Genomic DNA, 15,497 nt, shown 5'->3' on the forward strand with positions numbered 1-15,497 from the left:
TGCGGCCTCGGCTGATCTACATGGAGCGAGCTTACTAGCAACGTCTGCTCGCGGTATACCGCGGGATGCAACCCAGCACAAAGCCAAGAAAAGGCCTTGTCCAGGGCTGCTCCTGCTGTGCGAGCATTCCCAATCGCTTTTGGGAAAGGCAGCCAGGAAACTCGCGCTGCGCTAGCATGTCGTGTAAGGCGACCAGGTATTGTTACGCGTAAAGCTGCGCTTCTCTGAGCCAAAAGGGGGACGAGAAAGCCGTGGCTGTCTCCCTACCCAAGCGCTCTACACTCGCAAGTATCCCTCAAGAGGTGCCCGAAATCTCTGCAAGCGCCTAATGCCCTGATTTCAAGCTGATGGCTAGCCATCCAGCTAGTTGTGCTCTCCTGTGCTGGCGCTGGTGCTCCTGTCACACGGCAGTAGTTCGGGTAGATGTGCTGAAATTGGTGTCCAGATGCAGCGGGGCCCTTGTGGCACCGATGTCTGGGCTTGCCTTTTTCTTCCTCTTCCCTCATGTCGTTTGCGTTACGCTGCCCTAAAGTATATGTATGGGCTGGTTAGGGGTAATACTAGGTGTGCCCTCAGGGGACTGGCTGGGTAGGTCAAGTTTGCTGCCAGATTCCCGGCACCGTGCGGCTCCTTTGGTGATTGGAAGAGAGTCATACGGCTCAGACGCTCTGTGTTCAAGTACTCCTGCCTGCATCGTGGAGCATTATGGCCTTGCTTTAGATCTTGGTCGGCTCGAAGATCTTGGTTTGGGCCATATTATACCTTGTAAGCTTTCTTGAATAGCTCGGTTTGATTTTGTCGTGATGGTATCGGGCTTTGAATCCAAAGTCATCACCAATATCCGTAGACTTGTTAGCCTATGGATCAGGGTCAACCCATTATTCTCCATTGCGGTAGGTAATACCAGAGTTCAAGCAATCCGAGCTGGCATCACTTTGCAATAGAAACATGGGCATGCTCCTTCAGCTTTCGGAAATCTCTTCAACACCCGACTGCCAAGGTTGTGAGGACTTTCTGAATGAGACCAGCGGCCAGGTGACACGCCAGGTCTTCCTCCCTTCCTTGAAGGACCTCGGACCGTGCGTTGACCGGTGACAATTGCCATCATGACTTTGTCAGGTAGGGAACGGACCAACCTTGCATGGTGCTGCTCAGGTTGGTCTCCTCGTCCCACACCTGAGCAGGTTTCCCATGTGCAGCCAACGTTTTCGCTTCGGCCTTAATCCTCTTCTTACCTGGATTCTCACCCAATCGAACCCGCGGTGAGAACATCTATCTGGTACGGCCCACCTCCCCGGTTGGCCGGGGTGCGATTCTTGCTGACGCTCACCTCTGTTGGCCATGGGACCTCTCTTGGTTGCGGCCGATAGGCTGACCGAGATGGCGGCCGTGATTACGCATTCCTTGCTCAGCGGTGGCTCTGGGTGTCTTGAGTGGATGGGACTGCCTGGGCGACACTTTGGGGGGGCCAATTCGCTGTGCGTGTGACCCTCGGGGAAGAAGGCACGGCGGCTTTGGGGTTTGCTTTGGCGTGATGAGCGGGTTGCTCATCGAGTCGATATGGGTCGCTGGTTGGTGAAGATGAAGGAGGGCCTTTAATTTCGTCGCGATTTCTCAGGGTGTTGTTGATAGGTAGGGGCTGGTGGCTTGCCGCCTGGATGATGTTGGCTTCGGCGACGGCAAATCATCTCTTTCTAAGCTGTGATATGACCAGGTGTGGTCCAAGGATGCCCTCGGAATTTAGAATACCTGCAACCTCTGGTTTGTCATCGGTGCTGGATCTCACTCAGTGCCTCGCTTCTTGTGCAGAGGCGGCACCGCTGAAACCCCGTCGGCCGTGCTCATCAAGATGGCTCTGTTCAAAATGTATCTGGTCGGAGTTGACGCTGAATCGACAGTGGTAGAACAGGATAGGACGGAACGGTGAGACACTGCAAATGGATCCTTTCTTTTTTTTTGTGCCCGCTGCCTCCGATAGGTTGATAGTCCCTGAAATACAGGTTTTCTTGCAGTTCCGAAGACATCTCGCAATCTTGCCGTGTTGTGGGACTTCGATATGAACCGCTTCCTTAGGTCATGAGCCTGTTTCTTGCCGTCACCTGATACCTCTGGTGTTTTTCTTAACTTGTCTTTTTCGGCAAGTCCTTCATGCTAGACGTGACATTCCTGTGTCTCCTCCCGTTGCAGGGGAGGACGACAAAGACCATTGCCAACTATGCGGGCTGAGCACACTTACAGAGAGCGATGCTCAGGTTTTGTAGAACTCATATAAATTTCGCGACAATAATGTGAGTAGAATCAGCATGGTCTCAATGAGACTTTGAAGCTCTGAGCGCAATTTTGAAGCAGAAAGGGGCTGGTCATGACTAAAATTCGATGACCCGGCATTGGGAATCAGGATCGCCGAGACCAGAGTTTTACCTGAGGCAAGGCCAATTTTTTGATTCTAAAAGATAAAAATAAAATTAATGAAAAAGGTTAAAAAGCGAACGGCTATGATAATTATCTAGATCGATGTAGAGGTCAAACCCGTCTTCTCAGTCCCGAATCCGGGAAGCTTGACCCATTTTGTCTCGACAAAGGAAGGACATAGACATTGTCACAAACAGATGTGTCGTATTTACACAACTGACTCTCCATATTCCGAAGTCAGAACTCAGCACTTACAGGACAACGAGACGGCAAAGTATTGTTGTACAATTGACGCCCGCCGGAGCAGAAACCGTCTAGATCTTTCAGACTGGCCGTCTGGGCAGCATGTCCCCAGCGGTGCTAGCAGGATTGGTGACTGTTATGCTGTACACTGGGAACTGGCAAGCTAGCACGACTGCATTGAAAACCCGTCTCATGAATGAGACGCAAGAAGCTCGTGATGCCTGGCACATGGTAGTAGAAGTATCCAGATAACCTAACCCGTGATGAACACCTCATCGGGGTTCCTATCTCGGCAGACTTAGCGACTTGAGAGGTAGAAGTCCTCATCCCAAGGAAGGTCGGTGTTTTGGCCAGCCAAAACAAAGACCAGAACCCGATGGATTCTGTATCTGTTACCCCATGCTCTTTGAAGGCTGAAATGACCCTCGAAGCTATCATACGGTAAGCAAGCCAGCCAGGCTGCAGGCTGAGACCAGTGACATGTCACCTCCAGGATGGTAGTTTGAGAGCCCTTGTGAAGCAGACTTAGCAGGCCGTGGAGTCATTACACAAGGCACATAATGTGTCTTCGTTCACACAGATGGGTCCATGTTGCCGCGATCAGCCTATACGCAGGTGCCTGAAAGAGCGTGTACAGCGGTGTTGCTGCCCATGAAGACCGCATTTGTCACCAAATATTCCTGGGATTCAATGCCATGCGTGAGTCTCAACATCTCATACCCTTGGCCACATACTCAGCTTCTCAACTCCCCAGCTTCATCGATGAGGTAGCACGTTGTGTGTCATGGAGATACGGCCTCAAGCCGTCACATGATTGAGCCGCTCCACGAGTCTGACGAGGCACATGTAAAGCAGTAGAAGTTGCCAGAATGTGACAGCGTTCAATTGTGCTGCAGGTTCCTGCAGTGTGCGTCGCTTCCACCAAGACAGAAAGGGAATATCGAGTATAAAACCGCATTTCAGGTGGAGAGCATGCTAGCAAAGCCAAATAATCGTGTTCGTATCCGCGGTGGTTGCTGTGAAGCAGGCACAAGCGTAGAACCGCATTTACTGCATCCGGCATCTCACAGCACCTCGCGGAATAGGTTCGAATACGGGAAACACTCGCAATAGCGTATGAGACTGGGGAAACAGACATCGGGCATCGTCTCTAGGTCCTCGTGCCTCAGCAGCCTTCTCGGCCTAGTGTGAGCTGTGACAACGCACCTCGATGATTCTCTTGAAGCCGAGGTTTCTTTCTCACACAGTCTTATTGCCAACTCAACAGGCTAGAAAGCAATTACGGTGAAGTCAGTCGCCATTGAGGCTATTCGCGTGCACTGTCCTGCCATGGCAAGTGATTCCACCCTGAAGCAGGAAGCAAGCACCACGAGATGTTTGAAACTTGCTCGAATGCGGCAGCTTCGAGAGACTTACCCCATGAGAGCAAGTTTCAAGCTGACCCCATATGAGAGTTCTCACGAAGTGTAGAGCCCGACTCGGAAAGAAATCAACTTTGATATTCCACGAAAACCAGAACCAGTCTGCTCCTCTGGAGCGTCCCTCGTATCATTGGCTTCCCTTCCACAGTCTCCCAAATTCGGACGAATGACTCTCGCAGCGACCGAGGACTTGCGGATATGTTTAAAGACAGTTTTTCATCTGAAATCTGAAGAATATAAATGGGTTATGTAAAGCATTGCCACACTGTAGCTAGCTCACTTGTTGATGCCTCCTCTTGTCCTCGCAGTGATGAGACAGATCCGATGCTCTGCCCGGCAGAAACCGAAAAAGAGAACGTGCAGCTTTGTCTTCCTTCTAGTCTTTCCATCTGTAGGATTCGCCCGGAAGCGTGCCGGTGACTTTTTCAGATATGCGTCACGTCCATGGCGACGTCATAACCAACACTTGTTGGATTGACCTGCCATTGACCAATGGCAGCATCCAGAAATTGCACGCAATGGTCCGGAGCTCCGGCGAGGCTCTTCAAATATGCCCCTATCGCAACTGAGCCCATTGCAGGAAACAGAGACTTTCTGTTGGGGTTGTGGGAGTGACGTTGATAGTCGTGGGAGTAAGGCAGAATCCCCAGCGGCCACCAACCCTCGGACCAGTCAACGACCTGAGAACATCATGACACGCCAAGACCGGCTCGCCGAGAGAAGCTCTGAGCTTTTTGTTGGTAAACAGGGAAGCGATTTGATATAGCCGGGTCTTCTGCTATGTTTAGATTTTGCCCCAAGGTTTGTCGCGATGGGACGATTGAGGATGGTTCAGCCAGTGGCGCCGAGACCATCAGGAGCGGTCTGGTCGAGTTCAGCAGATTATGCGCCACCACTTGTGACGGTCCGAGCCTCTCTGCTCACATGAACATGGGCCATGAGCTGGACACGAGACCTGAGCCCTGGCGGTGATGATGCCGCCGCATGGCTCCCAAGAAAGGTCCCAAGATGGCATCGCACCGCGCCGGAGTGGTTCGACGCGGCCAAGCTCGAGTCAAGGCTTGGAACTGTGAGATATAGGCTCGTCGGGGTTGTGGGGAACCAGCGAGTTTGGGACGACAAGGCCTGGGGGAGCCTTCTTGGCTGTGTGGGATCTGCGCCAGAACGTGTGGAAAGTTCGGCTGGGCAGGGCATGGCATGGCAGGCAGGCGGGCAGATTGTAGATCAGGAAGCTTGGGACGCATGCTCGCATGAAGCATCGCAACATTGCCGAATGCTGGGTGGTTAGAGTTAATGCTGTGGGTTGCAGAGGGTGGAATGACGACCGATGTTTGGATTCGACCATGCGACAGAGGTGAGGATCGGCGCGAGCTCAGACGAAACCGCAGCTCTAGGGACTGCAGTGGGCGGTCATGGGCTGCGATGGACTGCCAAGTACGGGTGGTAGTGCCGAGTGGCCTGGCGATGTACCTGTTACCAGGCCGAGATCTGGCCCAGGCAGCCTGTGAGGGCCGGGTGGAACGCCATCGGTAGACGGAGACGTGAGACGGGGTCCAGATCCCGGCCTAGCCTGAGCAAGTTGGCCTCGTGTTGTCGGTATCTTCAGCTAAGGATCGGGGCTGGATCGCAGCAAGAACTGCTAACAGAGACTACTGAGGAGGTCCGTTCCGCTCTACGATGCGACGGTACTACGGTACGTCTCGTACATGGGTAGTATGCCCAGCCAGGTGCTCTTCGCTTTCCTCAGTGAGCAAGTTTCCCTCAGGCCAGTACCGCCAGTACCGATCGAGCCTCACCCAGCGAGGATGAGCAGAAAGAGCAAAAAGGCTCGACAGCCCTCGTTTCGGCTTGGTGCTTGTTCCTTGTCCATCACCACGATCCTCATCCTCACCAAAGACTCGGTTCCACCCACCTAGCCCACAGTGACAGATAATTCCCAAACCTGCTCAACCACTCCTGCGCAGGTTTTGATCGTGGTGTTTCTGTTGTTGAAACAACACAAGGTTCTCGCTCGAGATACATATACTCACTGGCTTCCCCATACCTCACTTCGAACCATAATTCGCTTCTCTCTCGGTACTCTGGAAGTCATCCATTAATTCGATAATATACCCTCTCAGTCCACGGCGACAACACTACAGCAGCACTATTTGTATCTACCTGTTCAAGCGAATTAACACAAACACACCAGCCACAACATGACTATCTTCGGAAGACACGGTGACGAGGTTGAGGCCGCTACGACTATGGCCAGCATGGACGGCATGGACATGGACATGAACAGCACATCCACCATGATGGCCACCATGATGGTCGCTTTCCACAACGACATCGCCACCACATTATACTCGGAGATGTGGACGCCCACCAACGCCGGCACCTATGCCGCCACCTGCATCTTCATCATCCTGCTGGCCGCCATCTTCCGCAGCCTATTCGCCCTCAAGGCCATCCAGGAGAGCCGCTGGCTCGACCAGGAGCTCAACCGCCGCTACGTCGTCGTCAATGGCCGGCGCAGCATGACAGATGACGTGGCCCGCGACAACCTGAAGAGCAACATGATGCTGTCCGCCAACGGGCTCGAGGAGGAGGTCATGGTCGTCAAGAAGAAGCACACCCACGCCCGGCCCTGGAGGTTCTCGGTCGACCCGCTCAGGGCCGTGATCGATACTGTGATTGCTGGTGTGGGATACTTGCTGTGAGTCTACTCCCCTTCTGCCCTGCCACATCACACCATCTGTCTTGGGACCACCCCGCTAACCCCCCATCTTAGTATGTTGGCTGTCATGACGATGAACCTCGGTTACTTCCTCTCTGTCCTCGGTGGCACATTCATCGGAAGTCTCGCGGCCGGGCGGTATGCCGTCATGTCGGAGCACTGAGCGAATCCACTGCTGGACAGGGGGTGGTACATATACACACGTATTACATTACTACGATGTACAGGAACGACGACGACAACAACGACAAAAATCACACCAACATAATGAGTCTTTGACGACGGTACGGCTCGAAGACCACGGTCTCGACACAGGCGCGGGCAGAGGGGCGCGCTGATACTAGACAGCTGGGAACATCTCGAACATCTATTTGGGTTCAATTGAGGGTGGCTTCCATGTTGTCTAGATTGCCGGCTAATGTTGAGAACAATATGACTTCATGACATCTTAGATGGATGAAAGGATGACTGTTGTGACTGTGTCGGCCCGTATCATCCGTGTTACTTACTGCTTTGCCCTGTGATCAGTGTTGTCCTTGTGTGTGTCCTTGTGTGGGCGTATGTGCCCGTCTGGTGTTAGTCGCGATAGTCCACTCGCTGGCTGCCATGTACCAGCGACTCGCGCGGCCGCTAAGGGCAGAAACGTGCTCAACCAGCTTTGTCGTGAGGGGGGGCCCACTCCCGCACCTCTTCCCATGAACCAGACCCACGAACCAAGCTTCGGACCCCGGTCGCTGCAGCTGCAGCTGCAGTGAGGGTCTGGGCTCCTGTCGCTGGGGGTGAAACGGCTTAGGTCAGCCAATTCGGGTATCGAACTGCCGCGGCCAGCTTCACCTCATGCAACACCAACTACACTCTCACCGCTTCACCGAGTCTACAATATTTCCAAAACTCTATGTCTGCAGTTCAGGACGCAAATGTCTTGAAAAGACACTGCTGACCTTTTTGTGTTCATCTACATTGTGTAGAGTTCGAAAGAGCCTACCGCAGGCTCCACTTCCCCCCCCAGACTTCTACACCTTACCCGTCCACACGAGCACGTTATAGCGTGAAATGCATTACCAAGTGTCTGCTGACAGCCTCCAAATCTCCAATACGAGGCTAATTGCCAGTGCAATCCAGCCAGGCGTTGATATACTCAGCGATCCTACATTGTTGAGGGGATTACCTTTGTGCCGGTGCTTTTATCCAAAGAGTGCATCTTGGCGCTCCCTCGCCAGGGCCCTCGATACCCGCAGTCACCTCGGCCAGCCAAGTGGTCTGGCCACCCCTTGATCATTTCAGATACCTTCAATATGCTTGATGGGTACCCGCCGCGCAGCCGCTTGAGAAAGAAAGTCGGGCTATAGCGAGTCGATAAGCTGGGCTAGCCTCACATCGTGGTGGCCCCGACCGAGCTTTGGCGTGCCTGTCGCATAGTCAACGTGGCTTTGCGATAGGGGAAGGCCGAGTGGCTTCCTGCCCTTTGCGCGCCAGGCGTCTAGCTACAAGTTGGAACACGTGGCAGTGCGAGGAGCAGCAGCTGTCTGGTCGTGCGTTCTGCCCAAGTGGACTATGGCGAGCCGCGGGGAAAGAGCGTGGGGGGAGGGGGGGGGCGACTGATCTCGCCAGTGCCAGATCGGTTGTGCCCTTTGGCGTCGATTTACCATGTGGGTCTGGTCATGCTCATGACCCTTGTCAGACCCGTTGAGAATCATGGTCTCGGGGCTCCTCAACTAGATGGCGGGACGACGGGCTCGCCGTCGAAATTTCGCCAGCGCAAAGCTAAGCGTTGAACACACTCAGCCGGCCGGGGAAGTATCGTGAGCCCGACGGGCTGGGCATCAAGGGGCGCGAGGCGAGGCCTAGGTGGGCAGCTCCCAACGGCCAGCTTTGGAAAGACACCCTGGGGTGCCAACCTTAAATCAACAACACAGCCACTGTCCGGGCCTCCAAAAGCAGAAAACGCTCGACGCCAACAACAGGATGGGCTTTAGCACCACCACCCTTTAGGACCCTTTAGGGGAAAGAGGGCCGCGAAAGAAGTTACGGGCTATAAGACGGTGCTTCCAAATAAGTGGACATGAGAGCCGTATTAGGCAGTTCCGACCAAGGAAAAAAGGAAAAGAAAAGAAAACCCAACTGACACCAGCCTTTCCTGGTCAGACATTTCAGCCGAATAGGCAAAGGGTGAAGAACGCCACACTCGTTTATTGTCATATGAAGTAAAGTCGAGTCTAAGCTTTGTTCTAGCCCGGCGGGATTCGCAGGCTCGAACATATGGACGGTATTTCTGACTGCCCTGGACACAGGATGATGGTAATCGTGCTGGTATTTACTCCCAAAGGCGCTTCCAGAGGTATATTCAGACAAAAGCACCAAGGCCACAAGTATCGTCCAAAATACTTGACAGTATTTTTTTGTCATTCTGAGCATTGAATTGTTTTGCGTCATTCTACTCATTTGGCCCTTGAGCTTATGCACCGCTGGTACCTTGATAACCTCCACCGCTCAGGTGTCTAATATCTGAGGCAAAACTCATGTTTTGTTCACCCTGATACATTCTATCTCTGCTGCTATTCCCAGATTGGAGCACGGGATGAATTTGAACGCCCGCTGTGATGCATTTCATCGCGAAGACTGGGCTTTGGAACGGGATTTATATGAAAGCCCTGTGGTTTCTCTTCTGCTTATAGTCAACCAGCTCGAACACTTCATCACGCAGCTGACATGTTCCTGTCCTGCTGGACAGCCCATCCTGTCAGAAGCAGATCAAGGTATCCGTACTTCCAGTGATGAAGAGCAATCCCGGTTGTCCAAAGCAAGAGCAAGATGACCATGAATACAGACCTTCACGAAACCAACTCCCCTGTCGTTGGTACTCGGAAGGCCAGGCAGTAAGACGAGATCTACCTAGTACTAAACCATATCTCACCCGGCCCGCGTACGCATATGACAGACACCAGCTGAAACCCGCACCAACAAACGGGCCCCATATGAACATCCATCTCATGCCTGGAAAGAACCAGATCGGAAGGGCGGGCGGACGGGCGGCGCGAGGACAAGAGATCGAACGATCCGGGAACATGCGTCGTACGATCGAATCAAAAACCCAATTCAGATCCTGGCGAGCCAACCGGCATGCGAGAAAAAGGGAAAACAGCCTAAGGGGGGAGGTCCTCCCTCACACCAACCGGGTAGTGGATCAATCAAAGCCGTCGAGGGGTTCCTTTCGAGGCATGTCGTGCTTCCACGCACAGGGCCAGAGAAAGAGCCCAGGCCGCGGCAGTCACTGCATCATGCTGCGAAACGGACGAGGGCATCAGCATCGGTCCTCCTTGTGGCCCCCCTTTTCCCTTAGGAGCACGGCGTGGGGCTTTCCTTCTGGCCTTCACCTGCCAGCGCTGGTGTTTCCTCGGCTACGGAGGGAGAGACAGGGAGAGAGCAGCAAACGGCTTTTTAGATGTGAGCACATGTCAGAGTAGCAATTCCCTCGCGCGTTTTGCCCCAATGTAATAATCATGAATCTGCCCCCTCGGCCGACTCTCACTCCCAAAACGTGACGTTGCCCCATATTGCAAGTTTCATAACATGGGTATGGGGATCATAGGGCTGACGGATGGACGGGTTCTCTCGATGGGGTTCGCGTCCCAATCTGGGTAAAGTGGCAGTTCGTCCGTGTAAGTTACCATGTTGGGAATCAACCACCCCTCCCTTTCCCACCATTCTCTCTTTTGACAAGAAACCTCCCACAACCCCATTTTGCCCCAAATAAGGCATGAAATTCAATTTGGCTTTTCTTTCGTTTCTTTTACCGAGAGGAGAAAGCAGCCGTATGCCGGGGAAAGCCCCAATTCCCCGGAAACGGTCACTTGGCCCGGGGCTAAGCGTCTCATGCTGCAGACGGCTTCGGCCAGCCTCGAAAAGCTTGAGCCTGCCACGGATGCAGTACATATAAGTATATGTTCTCGCCCGCCACGTGTATGCATCAAGGTTGAGTAAACGATTGAATTAATGCTATGGCAAGGGGCTTGTGTTGGGTGTCTATGAAGGGCAACCACTACTATCATACAGGTTTGTTTGACTTTTTCTTTCTTTTTCTCCTCCACGACTTCTCCCCCCTTCATCTCTCAGCTGCTGAAAATCATGAAAAATCTCGGATGCCTTGATCAACGCCAATTTAGAAGAACAACCGGCCACGTCTAGCAAGACCACCCGTCTCATCAAACGGACGAGATAAGACGGCGACGGGCGAGAACATTGCTTCAATTCGTCCCAGTGTTGGCAAATATTTCCTTTCCGTCTCATTATCACCAGTGGCGTGCATCATTCCCACCGCATCCATCGTTCAAGCTCATAGCTACGTTGAGAACTCGTCTTTGACTCATACCCGCCGCTTCGTTGACTGTGACCAGAAGGTGCTCCGCTGGACAAGAGGTGGGCGACAAGGTGGAACGGCGCACGTTTCTGCTGTCACGCCTCGTTCTTGCGGTTGCCAACAGCGCAAGAGATGCTCGCGCAGCACCAGCTGTTCTTTCACCAACACTTCAAGCCTCATCCGCCAGACCTGGATACCAGGAGACAGGCGTGCACGCGTGTATAGTCGGTCATGACATCGCTCGTACGCTCGTGAGCGAGAAAGACAAAAAAAGAAGAAAAAGGAGGTGGCTAATGTGATGCGTGCACGCACACAAGATGCGCCAGAGATTAAACCGTGGCTGACTCGACAGAGAAGGCCGAGGAGAAAAGGAGACACCGCCGATGATCTGGAAAAGTGGAAGATGAAAGCGGTGTTGTTGACAGGCGATAAAACCGGAGAACGCCTAAAGAACTAAGCGGTTGCAAATTGTGAGCCCACTGTCCCTGGTTATGGACCTCTCACGCATGCAGTGTATTCGGGTATCTACGCGCAAGGCAATGACGGTTCGTACTGGTCGAGACGATGCGCCGGCGGCTATGACTGGTGCTGGGCGTGCTGCGGCATTCCGGCCTGAGGCGGGATTGCGTACTGCCCTCCTCGCTGCACATAGTTCTGATATGCTAGCGCCGACGATGGATCCATGGGTCCAACGTTGGGCATGTATCCCGGGGGCATGTGAGGGTTCTGAGGCATTGAACGGCCTTGTTGCTGTTGCATGTGGCTGGGTGGCTCTTCGGGTGAGTCGACTTGGTTGGAGTCGTCAACTCCATTTTCGTTGCCTTGGCTGGGCTCCGGCGCGTTCAGACATGCCTGCGCGGGCTTGGATTAGTACTGTGCCGGTTCAAGGGCCGTCGTGCAACAATGTGCAGCACTTACCTGGATCAGATTCTTGCCCTCGGCTTTAGTGACGAGCGGCTGAAGCTTTGGCGTTGTGAAGGTGTAAACCAGGCCTGTCTCTGACACCACAAGCAGTAACACTTGTGTACCGGTGAGAACGGACAACTCGTAAGCCTGTTTCGCGAATGGAGGTTAGTACGGGACCCCCGCCATAAACATTAAAGCGAGCTTGTATGCATCGATGCAGGGAGCTTTTGCCAATCGCATGCTCGACGTGTTGTGCTCACCTTCTTCATAATGCCCGCCTTACGCTTCGAAAAGGTGATGTGCCGGCGCGACTTGTCGGCAATGAACTTGATCTCGATCTTGCGTCGCTCGCGACCACCCTTCTCGTCATCGTCGTCGTCGTCGTCAGCGGCGGCCTGGCGTTGGCGTTTGACACCGCGGGTCTCAGAAGCGCCATTTCCGGCATGATCTTCGAGCTCGGTGGGTGAGGTCTGGTCGTGTTGATCTGTGATGTCGGCCATTGTCTTGAACTGTATCACCAAAAAGCTTAAAAAGGCAAGATGGTGGAGATGCTGTTTTGAGTGTGGTGCCGATTGCCTATACTTGATCTGGCGTTGAGCGGAGGAGGCTCTGTTGTAGGTGATTGATTGTCGCAGAAACCTGGTTGGGCGCTGCGCTGGATCGAGTCTGGTGTGCCCGGGAAGGGAAGCGAGGAATCAATTTTTATTTGCTTTGTCTGACAATTGGGGAGGCCCAGGTATTAGGCGGGTACGCAGTCCGGGCGAGTAATGGCACGCGCTGGGAGTGGCCACGGATCCCCAGGAGAAAGTAAGCGTGGTGGATGCGGTGCGGGACAAGAAGTACAAGTCAACTTCTGAACGCGACCTCAAAATGATTCAGGGGGAACCAAGGAGTTCGCCTGAATCTGAAGGACTCGAACGTATTGGGCTTCGCAATTCCCTGTAGAGAAACCGACAGATATGTCAGTTCCTGTAAAGTCGACTGATCAGGCTTGGAGCTCTGCGGAATGATTGAAAAGAGGATAGTAAGGTTGTAGTACACGAACAGCGGCCACGGCCACAGAGTTAAAGGAAGGGCGGGGGGGTGGCGTCGCTTTGGGGTGTATGCTTAGCCTGATTTGAGTGACGGTGCGAGAGGCGGCACGATGTAGGGAAAACTACTTGGGCCAGCAGCTAGCAGCTAGCAGCGCACCACCTGCAGCTAAGGCGATACCACCCGTTCAACGAGGCGATACAGTGCGCTGTGATATGAGGAGCCGGGGCAAGGGGGCACGTGAAGGGGGGGAGGGGTGGCAACCTCTTGGGGCGGGCGCACAGTTGACACTGTCGCGAGCCGAACTGCGCTAATGTCGGGCTTTGGGGGGGCGTTTCGGTCGACTTTCGATCGAGGGTCTTGCGCAGAGAAGTGGGTGCAACAGTAGCAATGCACTGGAATGTTTCTGGCAGGTTTCTAGGGAGATGGGACGAATGTTTCCTTACCTCTGGATCCAGGGTGCTCCGATGCCCTGATACAAGCTCTCCGTGCACGTTCTTCGGCACAACCAACGAAGCTCGGAGGGGCTGTTAATGTCACTCGCTGCTTCCACTATGCGTGACCCGGCGGAACGTTGCGCAGTAGCCTTAGCTCCCGAGGATTGCGCAGGCAACGTTTTGGTACGATGCACGAAGGGGTATGTTTGTTTCTACTGATCATCAGCAAATAGGGTTCTCACATACCAGCCTCTATTCCCCATAGCGGCCGGACAGTGCACCGAGATGAAGCTGTGGTCGGAGCAGACAAAACGGATTTTGCTAACGACATCGACCCACGGAGTATGGAGAGATACCGTGGTGGAGCACAAGGTAGCAAATGAGAAGGCGCATTTCTGGTGAGTGTGGGGATGATGGGGATGGGAGATGACCGGGAAGCGCCCAGTGCGAGCGCATTCCCCTGCAACATGCAAGCGGCTGCCCATGCCATGCTGACGGGGACCAGCGCCGGTCGACAAGCGCGGTGGAGACTGCTCCTGGTGATGGAGAACGGTGGGCCGCCTTTTGCTTTTCCAGCTTCCCCTTGCACCGAGTGATGGCGACTGGGCCTCTGCACTTGTCCATGAGGTGTTCGGTGGGACCTGTGCGAATGGCGGTAACAAGCATTGCAGAGCACCATTTCGGCTGCACCAGGGCACTCGCCGGTGCATGGCACAAGCAGCAAAAAGTACGGTCCGTACCAGGGACAAGATAGTGCTGGCTCTCCAGACTCCAAGATGCCTGCCTGGCTCCCACAATGCACTTGTTCCGCACGGCGAGGGAGGGGGGCGAGAAGGGGCTCCACAAGGCGACATGGGCCGGGACCACTTGGATGACAGTTTCCAGCAAACTGGGTGTGCGGGTGCATCTCTCACGCATCTCACTCATCAGACTGATGCAGGTGGTGAAGTAGGGGCCGAAACTATTGAAAACCGTTGGTGACTGATCACCCGACATTCGAAGGAATCTCGATGGGCGTAGAATAGCCACTGTAGGACGATTCTGAGTGCAAGTGCTGGTTCCCTTCCCTCGTGGCAGAGCCAGAGCGGAGCTTTTCCAGGGCGGAACCACGGGGCTGGGGGAGGCCTGTCTCTGCCGCAGGCGGATTTGACACGGGATTGGCCACCACACGAGGTGATCTGTGTCGAGCGAGCTTTGATCTGAAGGTTGACCAGACCGTCGGATTCAGCACCGCGTGCGTGCACAGCGGTCGTGGTAACCAGAGCTGCCCCACGCGCTGTCAAGACGTTGTGAACAGGTCGAACGAGGACAGGCGTCTTCTCTCGACGGGCGTGACAGGCTGTGGCAGGCGCTGACAGCGACAGGGCGTGCAACAGGCGCAGGCGGGCCAGGATCAGGCTGCGTGCGAGCCTGCAGCGTGCAGATTGGAGATTGCAGACGGAGCCGACGCAGTCTGTCCGACTCGCTGGAGAGATTGGAAACCAGGGAACCCAACCTCTTTGAGTGTGGGTGGGCGATCCGGTGCGACTTGCCAGGGGTTGTGCAAAAGCGGGGGGCCTTTGATTGAGCCTTTGTTGATGGCGCGTGATTGGGGTTGGGATCCTGAGCCGTGCGACAGGGCGAGGTGGTCTCACCCACACACACCCTCGGCGTGAACCCGTAAAGGCCTGCTCTTGTCGCTGATCCGACGGCCGTGGACGGTTGGCCTGGCATTCCAGAACAGAGAATCATGACGTTGGGTCCTCTGCCCCATGTTCTAGGCTGACTGGTTCACTGGGGTGCGGACAGGCCTGTGTGTGTGTGTTCGTGCGCAGGTATGCACGCAAGTACCCTAACTTCTGACGGGATGTATTGGGTGCCTGTTCCAGGTGTTCGGTCTGCAGGTGGATCGTAGGATCGCGAGTCCGTATCAAGGATGGGACTCCACGGCCAAATGAATTGCTGGCAGGCGGGCAGGCTGGGTGGGTGGG

General features: G+C 54.3%; 2 protein-coding genes across 2 annotated transcripts; one reads left to right on the forward strand and one right to left on the reverse strand.

Annotated features, from left to right (window-relative positions):
• Positions 1-6,274: 6,274 nt before the first annotated feature.
• Positions 6,275-6,958, forward strand: J7T55_011840 (low affinity copper transporter; the record flags this gene model as incomplete). The annotated part of the gene is made up of 2 exons (XM_053136666.1): positions 6,275-6,774; positions 6,850-6,958. The coding sequence occupies 2 exons, from the start codon at positions 6,275-6,277 to the stop codon at positions 6,956-6,958; spliced, it is 609 nt and encodes a 202-aa protein (XP_052999645.1).
• Positions 6,959-11,728: 4,770 nt separating this feature from the next.
• J7T55_011841 (mads box protein) lies at positions 11,729-12,558 on the reverse strand (the record flags this gene model as incomplete). Its single annotated transcript, XM_053136667.1, has 3 exons — positions 11,729-12,004; positions 12,071-12,205; positions 12,319-12,558. 3 exons carry the CDS (start codon positions 12,556-12,558, stop codon positions 11,729-11,731), a joined length of 651 nt encoding a protein of 216 aa, XP_052999646.1.
• Between the last annotated feature and the right edge of the window lie 2,939 nt (positions 12,559-15,497).

Source organism: Diaporthe amygdali (genome assembly GCF_026229845.1).
Source record: "Diaporthe amygdali strain CAA958 chromosome Unknown NODE_2_length_3802984_cov_64_841326, whole genome shotgun sequence".
Lineage (NCBI taxonomy): Eukaryota > Fungi > Ascomycota > Sordariomycetes > Diaporthales > Diaporthaceae > Diaporthe > Diaporthe amygdali.